The sequence below is a fragment of the Thunnus thynnus genome, chromosome 14 (genome assembly GCF_963924715.1).
Source record: "Thunnus thynnus chromosome 14, fThuThy2.1, whole genome shotgun sequence".
NCBI lineage: Eukaryota > Metazoa > Chordata > Actinopteri > Scombriformes > Scombridae > Thunnus > Thunnus thynnus.
In genome coordinates, this window is record NC_089530.1 from 27,622,352 (window position 1) to 27,638,740 (window position 16,389).

The 16,389-nt window shown below is 40.1% G+C and overlaps 1 protein-coding gene across 1 annotated transcript in view; it reads right to left on the reverse strand.

The window, feature by feature from the left end:
• slc8a1b (solute carrier family 8 member 1b) overlaps positions 1 to 16,389 on the reverse strand; it is a 150,128-nt gene that overhangs the window by 8,253 nt on the left and 125,486 nt on the right. The window contains exons 8-9 of the mRNA XM_067610795.1: positions 5,010 to 5,195; positions 4,760 to 4,849 (exon numbers count right to left, since the gene is read on the reverse strand). Of these exons, the coding sequence (XP_067466896.1) occupies positions 4,760 to 4,849; positions 5,010 to 5,195 (276 nt within the window). The remainder of the gene's footprint in view (positions 1 to 4,759; positions 4,850 to 5,009; positions 5,196 to 16,389) is intronic.

Genomic DNA, 16,389 nt, shown 5'->3' on the forward strand with positions numbered 1-16,389 from the left:
TTCCTTTCCCCTTCTGTCACCATTAGCTACCGTTATATAACTGTTCTGTCCTTTGTACAACTAAGAAAGTAAAGGTTAGTGGGAGATGATCGGGCCTTGGGGAAGGCACAATGCATTGCACTAATAAAAAAAGTGCATTCACTGATTGAGTGAATGTTCTGCAGTACAAATGGGTTTAAACATGAACTCTTGATCTCGACATGCAGTAATTTACGATTAATACAAGAACATAACAACAGAGAGGGGCATTTTTAAAAAATATATTATACTTATAATTATTAATACAGACCACTGTGCAAATCCTGTTTTCCACATTGAGACAGGGAACCTTAAATTAGAAACCATAATCTTTAATCCTGTTACAGTGTTCTGTCGCTGGCAGCCAGCATGGGCCGGATTTGGTCCAAGATCAATAATTTACAAGGCTGAATCTCACTTTGCAGGGGCAAACAAATCTTGGCCTGGCAACTAATCAGCATTGCGGTGCTTAGTCCCAAAAATTTCCCTTGGTGTCGTGTTTGCCAAACTATGGCAGCTCCAAAGGGACACTCTTCCTCGCTGTACAGAGAGTAACGGTATAGACCCTGCCAAATCTGAACAGTAGCTTCACTGAGAGCACAAAGAGTGAGCAAATAGCCAGCGGTCAGTTACTCTGTCACTCTGTTCTCTCTTTAATTTTCTGTACATCTTCTCCTCATTAGTGATTTATGTCTTACTTTTATCTATAGAGAGAGAAGAACAAAAATGGAGGGAGAAAGCAACAGAGTGAAGGAGAAAAAGATGAAAAAGAGGAGGAAGGGCTTTCTTGGAGTGGCAGCCAAACTGGCGGAGGAAAAGAGGATGATGGGAGGACCGGAAGACGACTGAGGAGGAGAGGGGTTGGAGAGTGGGGGAGAGGCAATGGGCCAAAGAAAGATGGGAAGAGTCCAGCAAAGATAAATCTCCCCTTACACCTTAAAGCTTCAAGGACAAGCAGCCTGCTGGGCTTAAGTGTGTGTGTGTGTGTATGCAGGATCTATTTATTTGCGCCCGTCTGCCCTCGTGTGTGTTGGTGTGTTAGCGAACGCCACCTGGGTCCAATCTGATACCATGCCTCCACCAGCTGGCAAAGGCCTGTGTGTGTGTGTGTGTGTGTGTGTGTGTATGCATCAATTGGTCTTTGAGTGCTGATTGAGTGGGTGAGTGCGTGGGTGCTCGCATGTTCGGCAGCGGCATGTTTGTGTGTGTGTATTTGTGTGTGTGTGTGTGTGTGTGTGTGAAACAGGTTCCACTCGGCAGCTCCTTCTGTGAGAGTATGCCTCCCTTGAGAGTTTTCTGCCCTTTTCCTCAGCCTCTCTGGCAATCAACCGGTCTCTCTCTCTCTCTCTTTCTATCTCATCCTTCCTCTCAGCATCTTCTCCCTTTACCTCTCCTTCCTCTCTCCTCCGCTCCCTTTTTCCTCTTGCCCTATGGGGCTCACTGGGGAGGAGCATTGATGTGCTCATGGCAATCTGGTAATCTTCCTTCAAGTGGAATTTTTTTTCCCCAGTGGTGGGCTTAGAGGAAAGATTAGGGGGTCACCAAACATTAGGGTTCAGAGGATGAACCCTCTGGTGACTTATTGATTGGAAATTTGTGCAAGACTGACTGTAGATGATTTGGATATATGTATATTTATATACATCTTTACCACAGCATCTCTGTGCATCAGCTGAAGGTTTGTACGAAGGTGTCTGCAAACTCAAGCAAGTTCTACTTTAGTCCTCAAAGACCTTAACGCCACTTTAATTCCCCTTAATGTCCTTAATACCCTTAAGGTTTCAGGGCAATTTTGCCACAACAATTTTTTTAAAAGGTCAAATGTGCTTTCATCTAATGTCATTTTAAACAGTTATGTTCCTGCCTTAGTCAAAGTCAGTCTACATATTCCACCTCATTCATTATTTGACCTGAAATATAATAAATATAAAACATACGTACGTACATGTAATAATAAATGTTTTATAGACCTAACATTAACTACACAGATCTTTCTTATATAAATTTTGTTTATCCCATTGAACCCCCCGTACATTTTTCACAGTTAAAATATATTTATTGACTTCCTGAGGCTAAAGTAAAGTGATACAGGCTTTACTTTAAATATACTTTGGACTTGCGAAGTAATGAGGCTCAGAGGTTTCACCTAAATCCCCTGAAAACAGCCAATTTTTAGTTTTTGTGTTTTATTATTCTCTTTTAACAGCTCTACTCCTGTTGTTTTCTTCCAAACTATCTCCTCCTCTCTCTGACTGTGTGTTTGTGTGTGTGTGTGTGTGTGTGTGTGTGTGCATGTGTGTATGTGTGCGTGTGTGTGTGTGTGTGTTAGCCTGGATAACTGTGATAAACGAGGTTAATCATCGTGGAACCACAGCACAGGATGGGTTTTATTAACTGTAATAGCCAAAGAACTGGAAGTCTGTTTCTTTGTGTGTGTCTCTGTCTCTCTGTGTGTGTGTGTGTGTGTGTGTGTGTGTGTGTGTGTGTGTGTGTGTGTGCGCGTATGTGAGTGGTCCACGAGAGGTTCTGTTAATAAGGCTGAACCACTTTGTTTCCATTCTGCAGCTCTACACATTTTGTGTGTGTGTGTATCTGTGTGTGTCGCAAGTGTATATTTCTATTTGTGTGGGTGCAAATATTACATTTTCTGCACGCATACAAATATATGTGTGTGTGTGTGTGTGTGTGTGTGTAAAATAGTATGTTATACATCACTTTTATCCCTCAGCTTCCTAAATGGGAGGACAGAGACCATCTGAGCCTGACATGACAAATAGCACTATGTTAATAACACAAGGTGGTCACAGTACAGGCGTGTGTGTGCATGTACAAGTGTGTGAAACCTATTGCAAGCTTTAATGTATTGCATGTATGAGTGTATGAGTAATTACAGTTGCACAGTTGTTTATGTGTCTGCATGTTTCAGCTTATACATCCAGAATTCTAGCAATTACTGTTTGTCTGCATGTATGTTCTGTCTGTGTGTGTGTGTGTGTGTGTGTGTGTGTGTGTCAGTGCAGAAAGCAGCAGACCGGGGCCAAGGTTAAAACATATTTAACCGGCTGCTGCAGTCGGTGGCCATTCTTCACGTTTAGAGGATGATCCATGCCGCTGTCTGTAGACTGCACTGCTTCCTCTAACAAGCTCCCACGCATAAAAATACACTTGAGAGTCTAGAAACTACAGGGTCAATCATGGCAAAAACTCCTTCAGAATGACAAGAGGGAAAAACATGAGCGCTACGTTTTTTCTCTCTTTTTTTTTTTGGGATGTTTAATCACTTCACATAAAGCGAGAAAAAAAATAGTAATTCATTTGCAAGACTGTTCTGAAATGCTGTTCGTTTCCCGTTTCCAACCACGAGTCAAGTGTTTTCCTTTAAAAACCATGACCATCCCTGAACCTTAACCACACGGTTGTTATTGTAGTCATGACGACAAAGGTTCCCTAACCTTAAGGAAAGTAATCATTTTAACTCAAACTGTGATGTTTTCCTGAACCTAACCAAGTTGTTTTTGTGTCTAAAACTGACCTTAACCGTTGCATTGTCACATCATAAAACATATCATTATTATTATACATAGATTATTAAACAGTGATTGGTAAACGGTTTTGGGAAACAAATGAATGGAGTCCTGCCAATTACTGCCGATAGGGGTGTTAGATCAGAAAATGTTTATATGACCAACAATATATTTTGATATATTTTATATATTTTAAATTGAAGGACTTGTGGGAATAAACAGTTTCCTTCAGCTCAGAAACTGTCTTCCCTGTTCCCCAAATAAATTAAAATAAATAATTTTGAAAGTAAACTACTGTACAAATCATTAAAATGAATCACGGTGACTTGATTAACACTTAACAATTTGCTTTAAGAAACAAATGTTCTCAATTTGGTAATATGATCGACATGGTGACGGGGTGGGGCTATCTAGATTCTTTGTTGCCTTTTTCTCCCTTTTTTTCCTCAGTTTAATTTGTTGTTATTACTGTTCCAATATTTTTTATGTTCTGATTAAATGTCAAGTGGATATCTGTATAAAACATTGTTTGGCTTCATTATTATTCATTGTTATCTGTATATGAACCAAACTGCTCAATAAAATATGTTTGTATCTTGCAATTTCTCAAATGCAAGATGCATCTTTGTAAAGTTTTGTGTTGTGTTAAATCATTTTCCTACATGGCTGCAATACCAGTCAAATGTTTGGTCCAAACTATTGACTGGTACAGTATGTATTACTATTTTGTGCTTACCTATAGTACGTGTGGGGTTTCCATTTCCATTTCCATTGTTGTGTTATAGCTACCATTGATTGTTGTTTAAAAGAATATTAACTCTGATGAGGCTTTTATACAACAGCTATCAGTGTAAAGCAGTTCAGTTTTTTTTTTTAAATTTTCCAATATACACACTCACACAAAGAAATGGGAGGAATAAAACATATAGTTGTAAGAAATGAAGCAAGGAATTGAAAATGTCAAGGTGCACGCCCTGAAGGGGATCAATTGATTAATGCTAATCCATTCCTAAATTGAAGGCGTCAGGGTACTTTATGCTCATAAAGACCTTGTAAAGCTAAATGCCAAATGTGGAGACAGAAAGGTCTTTGATTAAAGCTGGCAGAAAGCCCGACAGCAAGATATTTAAGATAATTAAAACAGAGACACTGATGGATCAATAGTAGAGCACACATACATGTATACAGACATAAAGTTGAAGTCCACACACACTCACCTGGAACAGAGGTTCCCAATGCGACAAATACTACTGCTGTGACTGAGTCTTTCAGGCCCACTGTGCAGCCAAAATGACTGGCCAGGTCCCCTGTGACAACATCAAAGGAACATCATCATCACTGTACTTAATACTACTATCTAATAAAACAATTGTGCTAAATATTCCATAAATACAGAATATAAAAATAAACATATCTGAGCATCTTTTCTGTCACTTTAACACTACTATCCTGTTGGTTTCGTCGTACCTATGACGGCGGTGAGCAGTCCGATCATGCAGATGGAGACGACGAAGCAGGCCCAGCCGTTCCAGTACTCTGTGGGTGGTACGAAGGCGAACAGAACCTTCCAGAAGACGGTGAGGAAGTGCATGACGTAGTCGAAACATGACGGCAGCTTCTCCTCCCCGCACTCCTCGTCATCGTCATCCTCGCCTGCAGGAGAAAGAGGGAAGAGAAACGAGAGGTTAAAGACGAGGGCAGCAGGGTCCTGTTCTGCGTACAGGTGTGATTCCATCAAAGTTCTCAGCTGCAAAGGAACAAAAATTCTGATTGTTTACATGCATGGAATAAAAGCTGTTATCCTCCCATCCCAGGTGCAGCAACAGCTTTACTTGGAGAAATATTGATCCAGGTGGAAAGTAATAAAATCTCTTGAGCCTCAGACCAGTTGGACACATCATGAAAACAGTATATCGAATTTGATTTTGCGACTGGAATCTGTACAAATCTGAACGTCATCCTGTAGTGTGAGCTGCTTAACAACAACAACAACATACTCTGCAAAAATCTGTCACTGAATGTTTAACGTCCAGTCTTTTTAAAATCAGAATTGTAAACATTTTTTAATATGTTTGGATAACTTCATGCATAAATAGGTCAAACTCATCTCAGCAGCATTATAAAGTACATTATGAGGAACCATGAAGGTGAAGACGCCTTAATCTAATAAACTAATCAATGGAAACATAAACAACACTTTTTGGACACATTTTGTTTACTTGACAAACTCAAATTTGCCCTGCTGGGAGAAAAGAGCCGATATTATCTGTCCATGATTGAAGTGCAACAGATTAACTCCAGCAAAAAGAAACATTTTAAAGTCAAGTCTACAGTAACAGAAATGCGTTATCATTACGTCATTACAGATGTAATCAGACACAATCGGACTAATTTTGACCTACTGATTAGCAGGTGTATGTTTGTGTCAGTATCCAAGTCTAATCATTGCTTGAGGACATGGACTACAGCCAACCACATACTGTTAGGCTTTGTTGTGTGTGTGTGTGTGTGTGTGTGTGTGTGTGTGATGATACTCAATATGTCTGCTGAACATGAGGGACTACTTGAAACATGAAATTTAAATTACTTTAGTCACTCACTGAAAGAGATAAACACTCACATGGACCATTAGCAGTCTATGCACTTCTCTGTGTGTCTGGCTGTTGTGCTGCTCCATTTTATAAATGACTCAAATGAATGAATAAATGAGATAACCTGCTGTTTCATGAAAAAACATTGACTGGGTAAATCCCAGTGAAAGCCCTGATCTCTTATTGATTTCATCTGTTCCACTCATCCACTGCATACAATTAATCTTCTAAGAGCCTTTGGTCCTTTCAAATGCACATTTCCATCCATTTTCTTTTTGTTTTTTTACTGACATACAGTACCAGACACAAGTTTGGACGCACTTTCTCGTTCACAAGTGTGTCCAAACTTTTGACTCGTACTGTATGTCATCAAAGTAATTCATAAAATGTTGAAAGACACCTGATTTTTAGTGTCCGATAACAAGAGTTTGTGCTTGTTTCCTGTGTTATCTAACAGATTTATACAACTGGGGGTGGTTTTTTTTGGCTTCCATGTATGAAATTCCCCTGTGCTAATTGCTATTTAAAGCAAACGTTTGTAAACGAGAATATTCTGTTGTGCTTTTTTGAAATAAAAACGTAGAAAATCAAAGAATCAGAAACACAAACTCCCACATGCACCCTTTCATTTCACAGTGACAGATAAATGATCTCTTTTGAATCATGTCATTTAGGATTCCATACATGAATTAAAAATAAGACTGTCACAAGAGATAATAACATTCTAAGAAAATCTGAAAAAATCTGACTCCACACTCGAATCGTCCTCATCTCGGCTTATAACCACACTGATCCCGACACGAGACTGGAAGTTTCCACAAATGTACCGCAGCTGTTGACACTTTGAGTGCTGACCTTCTGTTATAAGCAACAATAAAGTTACAAGACAGCCTGATATTTAAGTCATAAACATGAGTCACGCACCAGATCTAAGTGGTGTGTTGTGTAAGTACAATACATTATCCTGGGTTAACATAGATTAATGCACTCTAATAGGGTCAACGGCTTCCTCAGGGGTCACCGTCCTGAAATTAAACCCCTCCAACATGTACATTGTTTCATGTAATTAAAAATAAATGTCTCCTTTTCAGGGTGAGCACTTGGAGCTAATCAAATCATTAACTATAAATGAACAGTAGAAGGTCAGAACAGAGAGCGATGGCTTCATCCACTATTATGGTTTGGTACGTATGCACACGCACACACACACAGAGTAATGGATTATAAAACAAGTCTACCTGAGTTATGTCACTTTTTACTTTCAACAGCTCTCCTTGCCTCCCACACAGTCTATTATGCTCCTCTCTCTATTTCTTTCTCTTTCTTTGTACCGATGTTTATACTGTTTATGTTCTTTCATCACAGTCTCGGTTTCTTTCTTGTCATTTCCTGTCCCTCTGTGCGCTAATTATCTATTTATGTTGGTGCCCCGCCAGCATCCATGGAGACATCACACTGTGGATTGACCATATCGGGAGAACGGTAATGTTGTCCAATCAAGTTAGATTGAACAGTGGTTCTCAAAGTAGGGTCTAGGGACCCCCAGGGGTCCTTGAGGGGGTTTCAGGGGGGTTTCATCCGTAAATAACACAATGACAGAATGTATGACTATTTTGATCATGGGTTTCATACGCTTTCTGTAACAAAAAAAGCAAAAATCTTATCAGATGGGGAACCCTGGGACAAAATCTTGAATTGTGTCTGCTCCTATATTTAACTTTTGTGGTGTTGTCTGACAGCCCCCCTGTCAGTGTTGACCACTCCATGGTTTTGGTTAAATAAAACATCCTTTGCCTTGTACAGCATAGTATAGATTCATGTTTCTGGCACCCTCATAACATGAATCTCTCTCAGTCTCTGCTATTTGGCTCATATCTCTATACACTGTCACTCTTACTTCTCTATTAGCTTTTTTCCCCTCTTGCTATAAATGCTTTCTTCCTTCTCCGTCTCTCTATTTCCATGCTCAGTTAGGCGTTATGGTGATAAAGTGGTTATCCAAAAGTAATTCTTTCTTTCTCTCTCTCTCTGTATTCCACACTCTTTTCATGCTTGGTCACATTTTGCTGATATAGTCTTTATATAATTGAATATTCTCTGTCACTTTCTTACTTCATCCCTCTAAATCTCCCTCATCCCTCCAGAACCTGCTGTTACTCTCTAAATGCCATTGTCAGTCTCGTCACTCCGTTTTGTGTGTGTGTGTGTGTGTGTGTGTGTGTGTGCGTGTGTGTGTGCGTGTGATCTGTCATCTCAGTGTTATTTTTAAGAAGTCCAGACAAAAAAAAGCCAAAAAAAGATATATAATGTCCTAAGCAACAATAAATAAAACAAGTTTACATAAAATTGCAGAAATATGCATGCACACACCTATCAATACTCTCTCTCTTGCCCTGCAGAGGTGTTGGCGTGTATTATCTTTTGCTGCTCACTGAGCGTGCCCAGAAGCTGCGCCCTCATAGGTCAGGGCCGATATGGACAGCAGCTCTTTACTACATGCTGCCAGCCATGCATGTTGTGTGTACATGAGTGTGTAAGTGTAGTGACTGTGCGCTTAAAATGATCCGGTCTGAGCTCAGGGGACTTGTGAGAATCATACACCACTGTCTGTTTACACAAAAAACACATATCCACACACGCACACTGGGCTTTGAAAAAGATGCGTCCAAACAAGCTCTCGTGCAGAAAACCCCCGAGTTGCTCTAAAACGACTCCTCAATCACCCTACATTACAGAAGAAGAGAGAGAGATTCTGGATAATTCATGTCAGGCTGCATACAGCTAGCCACCAGGGTTCTACAAAAAAAACCCCCAAAAAAACACACATTTGAGTCACAGAAATAAGCAGCTGTGGTTGTCAGAAATAAATAGAAGTTGAAATATGAGAGCCCAGCAGGTCTTTTAACAAACTACACTGTCCATGATGTTCAAAGCCTCTTCTGTCCTGTTGGTATGTGGAAAAATCTCTCCACTGTACAGTGGATCTGAATTTTAACCAGTTTCTTGAGACATTCCCTGACCAAACAAAGACAGCCTTACTTCAGACTGACACTGACTTCAGTTGGACAGCTGTGTTGACTGTGTGTGTGTGTGTCTGCATGTGTGTGCGCGCGCATCTGTCTGTCAGAACTCATGCTGACATGCTCATGTTTATATTCATGTTCCACTGGTCCTGTCAGCCTGTCTGTCTCGGACACACACACGCATACGCACACACACACACACACACACACACACACACAGAGTCAGGCTGTCAGACAGGCACCAGAGTCACTGGAGAGTTTCAAACAGATACGTGACACACACAAGTGGCTGATTTTTTTCCTCAGTGCATTATGGCACAAAATGAAATCATTAATAAAGTTTCATCATTCCTTTGTAAAAACTGAAGATCGAGTCTGGAACAGTATCATCATTTTGTTCAGCAAGTGACTTATGTAACATCCATCTGAATTAGTTTTATTTGTGCTGTGTTCGGCGTTTCAGAAGAACAGTTGTCACACACACACACACACATAGTCCATCAGTGCCTGTCTTTTGACAAGCCAATCAGTCTACAAATCAATCAAATAATCAGTCACTGAGTGAGTCAACCGTTCATTGTCATTCAGTGTCTAAAGGATGCAAATTACAGTTCGTGCATAGCAAGGACAGGCAGGTTGTGACGTAAACTGCAGCACAATGAGGGCAACTGAAAAACATGTACGGTTATTCATTTGGCAGATGTTTTCGTTCAAAGCGACACACAAATTAGATTCAATCTAAGCCACAGTACATTAAGAGGTCTCACTAACATAGACCATGTAGCCAAAGTCTGTTGTACAGTACCAGTCAAAAGTTGGGACACACTTTCTCATTTAAGGGAATGGCAAGGTGTGTCCAAACTTTTAATTGGCACTGTTGTTCATTCCTCTGTGCCATAGACCTCCATTACCGTCCAAAACCTATTAAACATCCATGTTTAAATATATCTTCATTACTATGAAAAAGGATACTGTAGTTTATTTGAGTCAATCCTGCTACTGTGAATTTTCACTTAGGGCTGCAGAAAATAGTCTGTAAATGTATTATTTACTCCTGTTTGAGTAATGTTTGCTGACCACTAGAGTGCCCTGCAGTTTTAGGAAATTACCCAGCTTTTTTTGAAAAATGAAACTACATCTTTGCGACCCATTTTAAAGATTGACATCTTTAGCTGGCGAGTGCAAAAGATGAGGTACGGGAAGTTAAAACACAAAGTATTGAGAGATGGACAAACAAACTGCTGATTTTGGTCTTTTTAAGGGAGTTGTTGACAACAAGAAAGAGAATAACACCAGATCTGATATTTGCCAACAGAACTTACATTAAGTGAGCACAATAAAAGTAACCACAACTCTGGACACGAACCATTTCTTCTCTGTCTCTACCATGAATTCAGGTAATTTTCAGTGGAAACTACAAATGTCAGCTACTTCCACGCAACAAGGACTTTTATTTGTGTTTCTCCACCTTCAATGTTTTGCCTTGAACACCGACATTTCTTATGCTTCCCTCAAGTGTGGACACACACACACACACAAAGACATAAGTCTGTAAATAAAACACACATGGAGGAGCAGGTGATGAACAACATGGACTTAGTAATTAGAGGGCAGTGGAGTGTGGAGTAGTTGAACATCAATCTCTTTGTTTCACTTTTTCTCCCTCTTTCTCTCATTCATTGTCCTAACAATCCCTCTCTCTCTCTCTCTCTCTCCCTTGATTTCCTTTCCATTGATTTTTTTGTCTTCATCTTGTTGCCCCTTTCTTTGTGCCTATGCTCTTAGTCAGTCTGGTTTAACAAGAACATGTTCTTCAAATAAGAACGTGTTGTTTTCTTGTATGTTTAAACGGCTGTAAATCTATGTCGTAGAAACATTACATCCAGTCTCTATTTAAAGGCCACCAAGAGTTGTGTCAAGATAGTATTTCAATGCCATTAATGTGTGCCGAAATGAAAAAATAAGTTGTTTACATTGCCTTCCAAAAATGACCTATATGAATGTTTTCTGATTTGGCACCGCTATTGGAATAAGTGGCATAAGTGGCAACATCATGCTACTGACACCTTTACTCCTGACACTCAACAGTCATTATTTGCATGATCCAAGTCTTGATTTGGTTTACTCAGACTGCTGAAGGCACATACTAGCTTCAGTGAAACTTTCGAATACATTTTTTCACAGAACAAGGACTGTTTTCTCCCTCAGAGTACTCACGTGAAGAAGGGATTGCTTCATAGCCAGTACGGACAAGAAGAATGATAACAGTGAACAATAACTCTCTCAACATGTCGCTTTGGGCCTTTTCTAGGGCTCATTTATCATGTGGAAGGAAACACAGCATACAACAAAGACGCTTTATGCTCCTGAAAAATAACATGTAAACGACAGTAAACGCATCCAGGATTTAACACTATCAAACTGCTCGCCGAACGGCAGCATGTTAGGCTTGTCATGCTGTATGTTCACAACTGAACATTGATGAACAAACACATGATCTCTCCCTGTGTCTTTGTGTTAGCTTATCTGGGGAAAATTGTCCATTAGCCACGCAACAAACGAGAGAAGACACACCCACGGGAAAACAGGTCAGTGTACACACAAACACACACAACACAAACACACACACATACAACACATTTCTGACATTTCAGAGCGCTTTAATGGCTGGGTAAATGCAGGTTTCTTGCTTTGAGATAAATGTCATGGTCTCGGCAGCATTTTGCATGCATGTGTGTGTACGTATGTGCATGTCGGTGTAAGTGCCAAATTGTGTTATGATGGTGATGAACCCTTGGGTTAAGCCTTGGCGGATTTTAAATGTCTTTTCATGGCTGCCATCTTAACAGAAAAGCTGTTACAAATCTGCAACTTCCCCCCTCCCTATCATAGACCCATCCCGAAGTTTTTCTAGTCAGAAATTTGTAATAAACATTGTATTTTGGTTAGGCACCTATTCAAGTTTTGAAAGTTTAGAGTGTATAAGGGCTTAGAACATTATGATGGAAGTATATGACAGTCATTCAGTTGTCCAGTTGTTGCAGCAATTTTTGGGTTGATGTAATTTGTTACACAGAATCTAGAGAATCTAACCATTTTTGACCACTTGAGAGTTGATAAAAATGGTCAAAAATACCTACCAAAAATAGCATATTAAGACACCAAGAACTTGAGGAATACCACTGAAAAATTCATGCTGTGATTTGGTATCAAAAACTTTTGACATTTGGAGATTTCTGTAAGAATTGCATTTTTTGATGACTGGATGGCGAGCACTTCTGGAAACTGCTCGTAAACCCCCTTATTGTCAATATACTTAGGAAAGCCATACATCCTCTGAATGCTCTAGGTCTCTATTTTGTGGTTGTAAAGTTTCACAAGGCTGTGATTATCCTACAGGTCACAATAGATCAATTTTATACAGTGAGGTCAAGCTTAAAAAAAAAATGGTCTCACTACAATGAAATGGCTACTGTGGGGACTAACATCATCACACATGAATAGAGTTGGGTTCATTGAACCCACAACAGTCTCAGTTTTACAGTCATACCAAATGTATGCAATTCCAAGACTGTTTAGGGACTCAAGTATGTAGAAATATTCAAATACACCATCTTAAAATAGGTGAAAATAACACATTTATACTGCATGCAAAAGACTGCATGGTTTTTGCCAAATCTGCATGGGATTAGCATAAATTAGGTCTGTAAAGGGGAGACTCGTGGGCAACCATAGAACCCATTTTCATTCAGATATCTTGAGGTGAGAGGTCGAGGGACCCCTTTGAAAACGGCCATGCCAGCTTTTCCCTCACCAAAAGTTAGCCTAACTTTGGAGCGTTATTTAGTCCCCTTCCCGACAAGCTAGCATGACAAAGTTGGTCCCAATGGATGCTGTAGGCTGTCTAGTATCATATGATACCAGAATGTTCACTCTAGCTTTAAAACTTAGCCTGCTACAGCCTCTGAAACACAGTAATGTCGGCTGAGGACGTTGGTTGTTTAATTTAACGGATAAACAACAACAGATTATTTTGCATAGATGAGGCCAAAATAATTTATGGAGTTCTTCTAAACACTGAGATCTTAATCTGACACTTCTAATGTAGAGAAATGATGAGAGAGACAAAGAGAAATTCTAAATTTCTTCGTTCAAGATGAAGGAATTGAGGCTCTTTTTTAAAGTGATTTTAATCTTGATTTCAATCTAATACGTGTGAGAGGAGATAAGAGAGAGCAAGGCAGGATGATAGCGTGAGAGAGAGAGAGAGAGAGAGAGAGAGAGAGCGAGGATGAGAGACAGAAAGAGAGATGAGATTAGACGAAGCTAGCTTATCAGTGTGTATTAAATCCACCACCGTATCAGTAACAGCCGCTCTGGACTTGTTCAAACCCTTGCACCAGCAGTGAGTGTTTGAAAGGATGAGCCACTAAGTTACAGCATGTCTCAATTTGGGATTACTGTGTATAAGTGTGTGTGTGTGTGTGTGTGTGTGTGGCTACAGTATATGGGTGCTCAGTTTGTAAAACGTGTGTGTCAAGTCCACATTGTGCATCCACAACAGCAGCAAAAGATCTCGTTGATCCATCTCAGATTATTAGTCGTTTTGTTTTATTTATTTTTGCCTTTCGTCGTATTCTTCTCTTACTTCCTTCCCTTTCTCTCTTCCCGCTTTCCGGGCAGTGATCACAATTGTTGAAGCCATTTTATCTAATTTTCCTTCTGTGATGTTCTTTCTCCCTGCAGTTCTTCCTCTCCCTTCCTCCTTCCAGTAGGTGCTGTTACTCTTTGAGATATTTTGTCAGGAAAATTAAGTTCATACTCTTTACTCTTGACGCCACCCTTCTCTCTCTCTTTACTGCATTTTTCTCTTCTACTCTTATTTCCAGCATCCAACTGCCCATTAGCCACCCACCTCTTCCAATCATCCATCCATCCATCCATCCATACATGACCGAATCCAACCTCAGAGGAGGTGACTCTGGCCTTATGTTACAGTCAGGCTGCCTCATTTCCTCCTCATGCCTCCATCATAGATTCAGCACACTTCTATTCCACTGGAGAAGTAATTAATCTTTGACCTTTCTCCTGTGTTTGGTAATTAAGTTGGGGAAGCAAAGGAAAACTGTGTGTGTGTGTGAGAGAGAGGCGGTGCAGTAAATGGGGGTGAAGTGAAATAGACAGAATGTTAAAAAAAAATGACAGGGTTGGGACAAAACTGATTTAATGGATCGTTATCATTGCTGACTCCATCTTTGTAAGACGACAAACATGGTGAGTGAGAGTTATTGTACTGTACATTGAAACTAGTTAAAATCAAGCTTGAGCTAAGTGTGACTGGACTGTCATCACTTCTGTGTTTACACCAGTTAAAAACACACAAAGAAACATATCACATTCACATACCGTGTTTAGTTTTAACTGTGCTGAATTAGGAAAAACAGCACACAGCATTTATCTTGGAGAGGACTGAGCCTTGTGTTTTCAGGCGTTGCTATGAGTTTATTTGGTGCCACACACAAGTTGGCATTGTTATAACTTTACCAAATTAACTGAGCCAAAACAGGAAACGCTCCAGGGCTCAAATAAACAGTAACAAACATGTTGGGTTTGAATGAGTCTCAGCAAAAAACCCACACAATGGCAACTGGTGGTAATGATCACATATGTGATTGATTTCAGATTGATCTCAGCTCCCTGTAGCTCTAACCAAACACCTACCTCAACATGCTGTCTTCGTCTGTGTCACAATTACTCGCTACATATTAATAATGCGCTCTATGTAGTATTTATTTGTTTTCTGTTAGTATTCAAGATATTAATGTATTTTACTGTATCAACACCTTATTTTCCTAGTCTCTCAGCTAGTGCTTGATCTAGCTCAATGTTTTTTTTAATCTTTTTGTGTTCTCTCTCTCCTCCTCCCACGCTTTCATTCCCATTCTCAATAAACAGAGAGCAGAGAAACAATTTGCCGATGCATTTCTACCCCAACCTGCTGCTTCGCAGCTGGATGCCTGTCTACCCAATCAGCTCCCAGTTTGATCTGTAAGCATCCAATCAGCGCTTAATCTCCACTTTTAACTCACCCACTCCAATCAGCTTCAGGTTTAAAGGGCCTGAAAAACCAATTAGCATTCAGTTTGATCTGATTTTGAATCTGATTCAGCTTATCAACCGCATGCATGTATTTGTGTGTGTGTTAGAGTTCAGTTGAGCCAGTTGAAATGTTTTGAATCACGGTGAGACCCTTGAATATTTGATCCCAGTGTGAATACAATGTAATGAACCCGTGTGCATGTGTGTGACAGAGAGAGTGTGTGGGTCTCACCACTAAAGCTTATTCTTTAGTGGAAACTGCACTCGCTGCCTTTTTACAGCTCTCTCTTTAGCACACGTACACACACACACACACACACACACACACACACACACACACACACACACACACACACACACACTACACTCTTTCAGCCTAGACAAGCTAATCCCAGATAAGAGAGTGAAGACAGACCTTTTCATTAATGGCATCAGCTCGCCAACAAAGGCTGGCAGACAGGCTGGCTAACTAAAGCACACACACACACACACACACACACACACACACACACACACACACACACACAGCAGATCACTTTTGGGAACATTATGTAGACTTACATTCATTGCCTGGAGACTTACCCTAACTCTAACCATAACCACTACTTGCCTAACCCTAACCTGCCCCCAATGAACTGGTCCTAAGTCTGAATTGTCCCCAACAGTAGCCTATGACAGACCAGACATACACACACACACACACACACACACACAGGATAAAGTTATTTGAAGGCACTAAAATGATTGAGCGGGCAAGAGATAAACAATGCCCTGATAGAAACCCAGTTTCAGAGACAGCAGCAGTGCAAATAGGGTGATTTTCTTTTTGTCCAACTATCTGTGTTCACAGTGGTTATCTGCACTATTTTCATATTGATAAACACCAAACAAATAAACGTTTTGCTCCATTTGCTCCATAAAGTGTTGCTCTCTAATAGTTCAGTCAGTCAATACAGTTTTTCTTGAATTACTCATTAAGCAACGCCAACATACATGCAACTTTGCTCTCTTGGGGTTCAAAACGGACTTCCTGTTACATTTACAACTATCCCTGGTGCAACAACAGCAGGTAGGAACTAAAATGACCAGGCAAGGGGTACCTGCAATGATATGTACAGTAATTACAAAACAGAG